The sequence below is a fragment of the Eubalaena glacialis genome, chromosome 1 (genome assembly GCF_028564815.1).
Source record: "Eubalaena glacialis isolate mEubGla1 chromosome 1, mEubGla1.1.hap2.+ XY, whole genome shotgun sequence".
NCBI classification, from domain to species: Eukaryota; Metazoa; Chordata; class Mammalia; order Artiodactyla; family Balaenidae; genus Eubalaena; species Eubalaena glacialis.
In genome coordinates, this window is record NC_083716.1 from 64,408,592 (window position 1) to 64,419,547 (window position 10,956).

The window sequence follows — 10,956 nt, forward strand, 5'->3', positions numbered from 1 at the left end:
AGCCAAGATACTTTGGGTCCCAACCATGATATGTACTGGAGGGAGAGCACGATGAACAAGACAGTCCCCAGCTTTAGAAGGAACTAACAGTCGTCTGGCTGAGCATATTGTCCCGGTCCCGTGGTCGGCACAGGTCTACAACCCACATCTCTCCTAGGCAAGGCCTCTTCTTGCTGGCTGGGCCGGCTTCCACCTGGACACGGGTTTGGAGCTCCTAGCTGAGCCTGCTGGGCCTCCTTCCACTAACACCTGCTCAGGGCTGAGCGTGTGGTTCTTTGGAGCTGGAGGCATCCTGTGAAAGAAGCCTAGGTGTGCCTGGCACGTAGTGCTTCAGTAAATGCTGGCCAGCTGCTAATGTGCACGTCAGGGCTAGGAAAGGACCGGGGGGCGAGGGCGGGGGCATAAAGAGCCCTCCAGTGTTGCAGAAAATAGCTGGGGCCTGAACAAGGGGCAGAGATTTACATTTCTTTAAAGGTAATTTCAGCTTCAACCTGACTTTGCACCTGAAGGGAGGCCAGACAAGGACCACTCTTGTGTAGGTGAGGAAAGCAGGGCCCAGAGAGAGGAAAGTGAGAGGTCCTGAGCTGAAACCCAGGTCTCCAGGGTAACTGCCAGGGGAGGCAGGGACCGCAGGACATGGATGACACAGGCAACACCTTTTTCCTGAAACCCTTGGGGTGATGTGAACCTGTGAAGGAAGACCCTGATACCACCACAGGCGCTCCACTCACCCCGTTAGCTATGCCCTCGGCTCCAGCTTCTGAGCACTTCCTTTTCCAGTGGAGAAGTCTGTCCTTCATCCTGGTCACTCCTGTCCTCTGTTTTCTCCAGGAGAGAGCTTCAATATTTGAAGCAGGTCCCCATGGACCTTCGTCTGGCACTCATCTTTTTTGTTCCAGCAATTCCCAGTACCCAGTATTTTTTCAGAGGCTAGCTCTCCAGACAGGCCCTGCCGTATAAGGCGGGGGGTGCTCCCAGAGGCCACCTGGACAGTGTCCTGGAAGGCTGCACGGTGCCAGGCTGGGCTGAAGCCTCCCAGGCCAGTGTGGGGCTGCACCCTGCCCGAGAGCCTCCAGGAGCCACAGCTTTCATTCTCTATCTGCTCCTGGTTGAGCCAGACATCTATTTGGAACCTGGAGGAAGAGGAAAGGGCAGGGACCCCAGGTGGGGGAGAGTAAGGAAGCCATCCTTCTGACCTGGGAGTTTGCCGGCGACAAGCCAGCTGTGTCTTGGAAAAAAAGCCTGGAGTAAGTAGCAGAGTGCCAGGGTGTCCAGACCGGGCAAACTAGACGGTCCCTGGACCTAACAGCTCCTCCAGTTTTTCAGGTCTCCTCCCTACCAGGCTCAGGTCTCACTCGCCCCCAGCAGGTGGTCCCTCTGGGGGCCACCCCCGGTGACGGGGGCTGGGCTGGGGGGTGTTATCCGACCTGAAAGCTTCCCCTAGGGAGGAAGGGCAGGGGCGGGGCGCCCGCGAAGGCGCAGGATATAAGGGACGGAGGCTGGCCTCGGGCCCCGCCACCCCACCATGCACGCCCACAGCCTGCCGTTGTTCCTCCTGCACGCCTGGTGGGCTGTCCTCCAGGCGGGCGCCACGATGGTAGCCCCGGTGCCCCTTCGAACGTGGGGGCAGCCCTCGTCGCCATCCCCTCTTGCTTATATGCTGAGCCTGTACCGCGAACCGCTGCTCCGGGCGGACATCATACGTAGCCTGCAGGCGCAAGGTAGGCTGCCCCGCCCCGCCCCGCCCCGCCCCGCCCCGCCCGGCTCGGCTGGACCCCCGGGGCGCCTTGGGCGCTCCCGCGCGGGACTCCGGGAGAGCGCTGGAGCGGCAGAGGCTGCGGCACTGTGCCGGGGACGTGCCATTGAAAACGTATCCGCACGCTTGAAGGGCACGTTCAGAGGTTGGGGCTGACGGTGTCTCGGCGTCTGCCTTGGCTCGGGAGACAGGGTTGGTGGCACCCGGGGTGTGTCCCGGACTGAGACCTCTGCGTTCTGGTCTTGTTTAGGGTGGGTAAAGCGCGGGACTATAGGGTGGAAGACTGATTGTGCCACTGCTTATCTGTGCCGTCTTAAACTACTGTAATCTCCGGGCGCCTCGGTTTGCACATCTGTAGCATAGGGATAATAGTGCCTCCCTTATTGGACTGGCGAGGGCTACGGACAACGCACATAGAACGCTTAGCACAAAACCAGGCATAGTAATACATGGTCGTTATTATTGCTACAATTATTTTGTCTTGTCAAATTTTTTTCTTTTCTTTTCGCGAGTGAGGGTGAACGGGCCCCGGGGTCTGGCGTTGGGAGTGTCTCAGGCTGAGACTGAGGTTCGAAATAGGGTATCAAGCATGTAACATCAGGGATTAGGTTTCAGAAATTCGGGATTAGAGATGAAATGCGGCAGGCTTGGGTCATCCAGCCCAGGCGGGGTAGGTGTCAGTGTCCCGGACGACACCGGGTTCGGGGCCTAGATTTGGAGCGGGCGAGGTCACTCCCATGGTGACCTTGGGAGTATCACCCGCGAGGATGAGGCAGCGTGCGTTCTGGGCACTGGGCGCAGGTAGACGTTGAGAAGAGGGAGCCCTTCCCGCGGGTCTCCTCTACTCCAGGCAATCCACATCCTAGAGCCCGGGGTGGCCCCTGCCTGCCTGCACCTCTCTCTGCCTGCCGGGCCAGACGGCCCTCCCCGGAGTTCGGGCGAAATCCACATCCGATAATCTGATTTGACGGCCACCCGCCGGCCCCTTGTGATCTGGGGGTGGGGGCTCCTAGCTCCCTGGCCAGCCGCGTCTGGGGTCAGACGGCCAGTGACCCTCTCCGGAAGGGTCATCTGGGGACTAGTCAGACTAGGGACACCCGGGGGGCGGAGCAATTTGAAAATTACTGGGCCCTGCCAGAAAGTTGGGGTTGGGGGGTAGGTGGATGAGCAAAGAGTGGGAGGCGCACTTTTCCAATTCACTCCCTCCTTCCAGAGAGTTCCGGAAGGTTTGTGGTGATTTGACAGTCTGGGAGTCTGGGAAACTGGGTTCTGGTCCCTCAAACCCTGCTTCCCAATTCCCCATGTGTCCCTGGCATATCAGCTGACTTTTCTAGTCTCCCCTTTTGTAAAAATAAAGTGCCCGGCTTTCTTTCTACCCCATTTGTGTGAGTGTGGTACCTTTCCATCTCGGGTTTATTTGTAAGCTGCACAGGATAAGGGGAAATGGGTGTTGGAATCTAACCAAATAAGGTTTGCATCCCTGTCTTGTGTCTTTCACTGTTTAACCATCTTCACCTTGGACCTTAGTTTCTTCATCTGCAAAATGGTGATAAAAGGTGGGGAGGATTTAAGGAGACAAGGCTTATAAAACACTTGGCATGAGGGAAGCAGTTAATGGTAATTACCCTCATAATTTATAATAATGTAGGGTGGGAACTCGGTGTCATACCCTCTTTTTCTACAGAGTCCCTGACTCTAACTCAACACCCTGTTTGAGGGGAAAGGAACCCAAGATCATGAGCCCAACCACTTCCTTCTTTAGAATTGGAAGTGGGTAGAGATTCCGCTGGGGCCCATGTGGCCAAGTCTGCATTCAGTCTGTGGATGGGTTTCAGGGTGTCTATGAACCCTTCTTATAACCACCCCCAAATCATATTTATTGTGTTAGTAGGAAATGCAGTTTTTCTGGGGAGAGCATTCTTGGCTTTTATCAGGCATTGGTGACCCTCAAAGATTAGACCCCCCCCCATTATTCTAAGATGAACCAGAGCCAGATCTAAGAGAACCTGTTAGCACTGTGACCTGGGGAGCCCTTGGCTGCAGGTAGAGTAGTGGGGTCTCAGACTCTTCCAGCAGGAAGGAGTATCCTCCTCCCTGCCCCTGCATCCACACTGCCATCCCAGCAGCAGATGACTTTGTTCCCCGGTCCAGGTCCCTCACTGCCTGGACATCTTCATTTCTAACTTGGACTTGGGTAATAATGAGGCGGCAGTTGATGATGGCCGTTTATTGCACTTTGGTGGTTGTGCTGGGCAAAGCACTTTACACACATTATCTCAGTAAATCTCAACACCCCTGTGAGGTGGATACATCTCCCTTTTACCCAGAGGGAAACTGAGGCCCAGAGAAAGCTGGTTGCCCAGTGTGGCAGCAAGTGGCAGAACTTGATCCATCATGGGAGACACCAGGCCCCTCCTCTTAAACACTGAGCTGTAATGCCTTCCTCTAAAAAGCCATTTGTGGATACTTGAGATAGTGTGTTTTAAGTCCTGGTATAGGCGGAGCTGTAGAGGAGTTGCTACATGTCACGGGGTGGTGCTGCGAAGGGCAGTGGGTGGTGTCAGCCTCCTCCCCACACCTCTGGAGAGTTGCTAGTCAGGGGCCGGTTATTGCCTCCTGCAGGTGCTAATGAGAAGGGAAGTGGAAATTAAGTGAAAAAGAACATCTAGGGATGGGCTGGGAGAAGCTTCAGGATGCTGAAGCTGGGAATTACCCCCTTCTAATGCAGGCTGGACTTCCCAGAGAAATCCACTTACTATCTGACCAAAGATGTTCTATGAGACAAAGAACCAAAAAAATAAAACTCTTATGTGGTCTGCCCAGAGTGGACCTAAGTCAGAGATCACTACCTTCGGGATTGATTCGCCAAAGGGTTACTGTTTTTATTTCTAATGAATAACCTCTGCCTTTTATTTAGCAATAGACCTTCAAACATCTTCATTTCCCTGGGTCCTCATGACAATGCAGGGAAGGGTAGGGCATTACTATTCCCACTGCAAAGATGAAACTGGGCTTGAAAAAAGTTAAAGATCACTTTTAGCTGACCTGAAAAATCCACCAATATGTGCTATTCCCAGACATCAGACCAAATTAGTCCAGGACTAAAATGAATGGAATGTGCTTCCCCATTCCTTTTCATTCAGTATGGGTTTCATTGTCTTGGGTGTGTGCTTGCTGTGTCTGCCCTGGTGTGTGGATGATCTAGAGTGGGAAAGGGTGAGCGCCCTGCAGGTAGGTAGGAGAGACCACTGGGTGGAAAAGTGCAAGGTCAGTGCACAGTCAAGCTTAGAATGTCTTTAGAAACCTATTTGTAAGGTTGCCAAGAACTCTTGAAGTGTCTGCCTCTGTCTTTAGGAATTGGTGGGGGAAGGGGTGACCAGTCTTTGGCTTCCGTTGCCTATGCCCCCCTGGGAGCTCCAACCCTTATGATCTGTGAATCGACCTCATTGTGCTGTAAAACAGGCCACCCTTTCCAATGAGAAGACAAAGCCTGGCAAGCGGGCCACAGGGTGGGTGGAAGCCCAGGATTTCTGTCAGAAAGCTCAGGGCTTGTCCTTAGATTGCATGTGTGAGGGGAGAAGGGAGAAGGAGACGAACTCATCCAATTTTTACCAATTGTTCTCTGGAGTGTCTTGAGGGGGAGCAGCAGAACAGTGATTTGGAGGTTGGGCTTTGCAGTTGGGCTTATTCTTGGCTTTGCCACCTTCCAAGAATGACACCTCACGCAGGTAATTTAACCTGAGACTCAATTTTCCTCATCTCTAAAATGGGTTCAATAACATGCCCAGCTCATAGGGTTAGGGTGACGATTCATATAAGGTAAGGGCTCAGTCATGAGCTATGGTTGTTGTTACACCAACTGAGGCTGCAGGAGGCCCCCACTCACCTGCTTCCTTCTGGCTTTTTCTCACCCAGATGTGGAGATGGATGGGCAGAACTGGACCTTTGCTTTTGACTTCTCCTTCCTGGGCCAAGAAGAGGATCTGGCATGGGCCGAGCTCCGGCTGCAGCTGTCCAGCCCTGTGGCCCTTCCTCCTGACGTCCCACTCTCAATTGAGATTTTCCATCAGCCAAAGCTGAATGAGGATAAGGACCCACCCAACTGCCTAGAACGTCTTCGAATGGACCTGTTCACTGTCACTCTGTCCCAGGTTACCTTTTCCTCGGGCAGCATGGTCCTAGAGGTGACCAGGCCACTCTCCAAGTGGCTGAAGCACCCTGGGGAGCTGAGGGAGCAGATGTCCAGTTTGGCTGGAGAGTGTTGGCGGCAGCCTCCCACACCACCTGTCACCAATGTGCTCCTCATGCTCTATTCCAACCTCTCCCCGGAGCGGAGGCGGCTGGGGGGCTCCACCCTATTGTGGGAAGCTGAGAGCTCCTGGCGGGTCCAGGAGGGACAGCTCTCCCGGGAGAGGGGCAGGAGGCACCGTCGATATCACTTGCAGGACAGAAACCAACTGTGTCGGAAGGTCAAGTTCCAGGTGGACTTCAACCTGATCGGATGGGGCTCCTGGATCATCTACCCCAAGCAGTACAATGCCTATCGCTGTGAGGGCGAGTGTCCTAACCCCGTGGGGGAAGAGTTCCATCCAACCAACCACGCATACATCCAGGTATGATGCCGAGGCCTGGGGAGGGGAGGCAGTAAGCTGTGGGGAAGAATTGTCCTTACTACCAGATCAGGACCCTGGCTTTGCTGTTAGGTTACTGTGTCCATTCATGCACAGTTATTCGAGCACCTACAATGTGCCAGGTTCTGTAACAGGTTTTAAGGATACAGAGATGACCAATGATAACATCCTCAGAGAGCCTACATGGAGTCATGCCTTGTCGGGTGACCCTGAACACACTGCTTTCCTGGGACTTTTTCCTTCTGTCATAAAATTAGGGGTGGGGCGTGTAGACTGGAGGGTCTCAGTTCCTCCCACTGCCCTGACATTCTAGGAAAGGAAGTTCAGAATTTGGAGTTTGGGAATAGACAGGCCTGGGTTTGAATCCTACTCATTAGCTATGTGATATTGATCAAGTTGCTTACTCTCTCTGAGCCTCAGTCTCCTCACCTGTAAAATGGGGATAGCAATGCCATACTCCTAGGGTTACATGAGATGATATGCATACCACATGTGTAGTATCAATAGTTAGCAGGTAACAGGTATAATGTTGTCTTACCATTACTAGAAGTCTGTAACTCATTGATGCAATGGGGGCCGCGTTTATGAGGCCAAGGTAGAGATAATACTGTTCCAGCCATTGTACTTTTGCTGCCTAAAAACAGGAGCTGGACACCCATTTTGCAGGAGTAATAAAGCCAGAGACTACCACCAGGTGCCACTAATCAGCCTATGGTCTAGAAGGTGGTGGAGGGAAAGGAATGGAAGGAAAATGAGCTGGAGAAAGCAGAGAACAGAGCTTATATGCGGTGGTCCTGACCTGCTCTCAAAGGTCACACGGGATCAAAGTGTTTTTATTTTCACTCTATGAAGCCTAGACTGAGAATCTCTTGGACCTGTAGTACATCCTCCAGGCAGGGTCCAGAGGCTCTGGGGAGAATGTGAGCTGAGCTCGTGAGAGGGAGGCAGTGGTGGGGGCTGGTACCCTAGAGGACCTGTCCTGGGCACAGGCCCTCCTGAGTCTCTCCCAGGCCCCACTTCTGTCCACCAGCCTACCTGCAGCACGATCAGAGGGAACCAGAGACCCAGACAGTCCCAGTCACCAAATCTAACACTGATCCGAAAAGCCACCACTGGACCACAGGGACAGGGCCCAGTTCCAGAATGCCAAGGGCTTGTTACCTTTTCTCCCGTTGACTCTTTTTGCCCTTCTCTGGGCAACAAAGAAAATCCCACAAGAATTTCCACATGACTCTCTTCTGCTTCATATTTCTGGAACTAAACCAGGAGTTTCTTGGAATATTTTTGAAGTTGGTATTCACTCTAGACTAGAACAATAGGAGAACATATGTTACCTACTGCTCTACCCAGATACAGCTTTTAGAATCTTCTGTTTAAAGGCTGTTTTAAAAAAGTTATTTTAGATATTAGAGTTGATGATGTATTGGCATTCTGATTCCTTTATGAAAAGAATTTTCTATTTTTGCCCCCAGAAACTGATTTTAACTCTCTGTAACTTTTTCACCCTTTACCCAGAAATGACACCATTCTGACCTCACCACTGGGATGTGAATTGACCCCCCTGTCCTCCCTTTCACAGAGTCTGCTGAAACGGTACCAACCCCACCGAGTCCCTTCCACCTGCTGTGCCCCAGTGAAGACCAAGCCCTTGAGTATGTTGTACGTGGACAATGGCCGAGTCCTTCTAGACCATCATAAAGACATGATTGTAGAAGAATGTGGGTGCCTTTGAGGAGCTCCTGCAGGTGTGTTGGATTTGCCTGTACCCTGGAAGGTTGGGAAGCTCCTAGAAGACATGATAACCATCTAATACAATGAGGAGAAACAAAGAGGGGGGAAAAGTCCCTCTGTCCAGCAGACCTAAGGAGGAAGGGCTGCCACCCTGTCCTTGAAGGCTCTGTGGGGTCTGGTTGAGCACAGAGGAGAGGGAGGAGGAAGCCTGTGAAGCAGGCTTGCTGGGTTTTCTCTTTGCTGAACAGACAGTAGCACGTGAAAGCACTAGTGCAAGAGTCCTTTAGCTGACTTTTTTCAACCCATGATCCCCTGGAAATTGTATGCAAGAGCTGGAGCATATGTGCATTTATTTTTGAGGTGGGACAAGGTTGTATTTAACTTTTGTGTATTCTCAAAAGTGGCCTTTGACATACACCCACCCACACCCTTGCCGCCTGAAGATTAAGTATCGCTATGTAAAATTAAAAACAGTCCACTGGCTTTGGTTGCCTCAGGCTGGGTCAGGGAGCCCCCGCAGAGTGGCTCTCTGCTAATGAGTTTTACATACAATAAAGCCATTGTATAGTTCTCCTAGGCCAGCTGGTGCCTTTGAAGGGCGAGGCAGGAACTCGTCCAAGAGAACTGGCCACGTTGGACTACAGAAGCTGGAGCCCTGGGGCGTCCCCAAGTCAGTCTGCTCTGGCGGTCACAATCCATCCAAGTCTATTAAAGCTCGTGACAGTTCACCTCAGTCTGTCAATGCGTGCTATTAATGAGGCCCCTGGGCTTCCTATCCATAGCGGTGAAGACACTGCCCTGGGTGGCAGACTTGGGTTATGGTCGCAGCTCAGCCACTGAGAAGCTGTGTGACCTCAGGTGAGTAATTCACTGCTCAGCCTCATCTTGTGGAAATTAAAGCAGGCGGATCCTAGTGCGTTTCTGTGATTCTACTTTTCTCTCGCCAGCTGGCCTCATTGAGCACTGCCAAAACAGGGGCTATATTTTTTTTTGTTTGGCAGGGCGAGGGGACCATTTTATTGGGAATGTCAGTCCACAGTAAACTTACCCTGCTTTCCTAAGAAGCCCATAGACTAATGCTCCAACCTTAGGAAAAATGATTCCAATCTTGTGGGAATACTTGAGTTTAGAGGGGACTCAAACTCGACTTGGTTGAGTCAAGGTAGTAATCCTGGCCCAGGAAGGGGCTGGCTAGGCTAGAGCCAGGCCTGGGCCTGAGAAACCTCAATGCCCTGATTCAGCCACAAAACTGAGCCAGTTGCTCATTCCCTGGAGTGGAAATAACCTGCCCTCCCCACAATTCAGAATCACAGTAGGATTCTGCATTTGACTCTACTTAGAAAACAGAGCAGGGGAGGCCTTGTGAGGTCAATTTTTGTACCATCCTCTTTCCTAAATGAGACTCCAGTGAGGCCTAGTGGCCCGATGCTACAGCTAGGAGTGGCAGGGCCAAGAGCTGAGCTCTGGTCTCTGGAGCCCCAGGGGCACCGTCCTTCATACCATCTAGGGGTCTTTGCTCTCTTAGCTTTGGGTCAAGGCCTTAGCCGTTGGAACCAGACATTTGAAACCCCACTTCCACTACCAAACTTAAGTTCTTGGGAGTAAAAATCTTATCCCAGGGCTTTAGAGCATCCTCTGTACTAAATGGGTGCCCAACTGTTCTTCTATGGCTGGGGCCAGGAAAGCGAAAAGGTCAAGCTATTTGTGGCTATAGCTTGTGGGAGCGTTTACAGTTAGCAGCTCTACCAACTCACAGAACAAACCCCACTGACAGGACACCGCCTCATATCAAGCAGAAGACGCAGGCACAAAGGAGTGAAAGGACGTTTTGCTGACCCCTGCTAAAAGCTTACTGGGCGGTGTGTCAGCGGCAGAGGGCTTCTGCTGCCTGGCCAGAGGTATTTGGGGCTGAGCCTACAACACAGCTCCATGCTCTGGACCCTACCTGCTAGTGCAGGCTTTGTTAAGTCTGAGGAAATGCTGCCTATGGAAACTGAGTCCTGCCCTACCCTGAGGGCCAGGAAGGGGCTTTCAGAGAAGTCAGTCGTATTTTAACTTGCTCTCAAGGCAAAGGTCTCCTTCCGCTGTTCCTGTAGCAGTGCCAAGTCAGTAGCCGACTGGGGGAAACTGGATGCATTACTCTCCTTGGCTGGGGAAGTGGGCGGGCCTGGTACAGGGAGGAGTGGAGAAAAGATAAAAAGCAGAAGCTGGGAAGCGGCTGTGACTCTCACACAGCAACACAGTCAGGTTAATCTCCATCATGTAGTCTCCCCTTTTACTAGCAGTAAAAGCCTTATCCCTCTATCCTAAATTGCCTTTGAAGTTGATACCCTATTTGCCTTTGGGGCAAAGTAAAGGATGTATGAAATGGCTTTCAAGATTATCTTCCCTTGAAGAGATTATTTCGTCCTTCTAGGGGTCACACAAGCCTGCTCCACTCCCAAACTTGCACATTCTGGGGAAAAGCAGACCCAGCTGACCCACCTCTACTTGTCACACTGAGCTGTAACTGAGCTCTTGACATACCAGCCACTGGGCTAAGTGCTTTCCATGATCCCACCTGAGCCCACAGCCACCCAGGTAAGACCTACTTCTTAACTTAACCCTATTTTAGAGGACACCAAAGCTTAGAGAGACTGGAAATCCTGTCAGAATGTGGCTGCTACTAAGTGGTACAGCAGGAATTCAAGCCTGTCTTACTCCAAAGCCTGTGCCCTAAACCTCTACGCTGTTTTGTTCTGTGGACCTGTTTACACGGTCCACAGGATTCTTGAAAGGACAGGATTCTTGCTCTCAATACTAATATGTGAGCCTCACTGGATTAATAATAGCAAGGAA

At 52.0% G+C, this 10,956-nt stretch overlaps 1 protein-coding gene across 1 annotated transcript; it reads left to right on the forward strand.

The window, feature by feature from the left end:
* The first annotated feature begins 1,525 nt into the window (after positions 1 to 1,525).
* NODAL (nodal growth differentiation factor) lies at positions 1,526 to 8,119 on the forward strand. Its single transcript, XM_061197498.1, has 3 exons — positions 1,526 to 1,721; positions 5,672 to 6,369; positions 7,967 to 8,119. The coding sequence occupies exons 1-3, from the start codon at positions 1,526 to 1,528 to the stop codon at positions 8,117 to 8,119; spliced, it is 1,047 nt and encodes a 348-aa protein (XP_061053481.1).
* Positions 8,120 to 10,956: the final 2,837 nt, after the last annotated feature.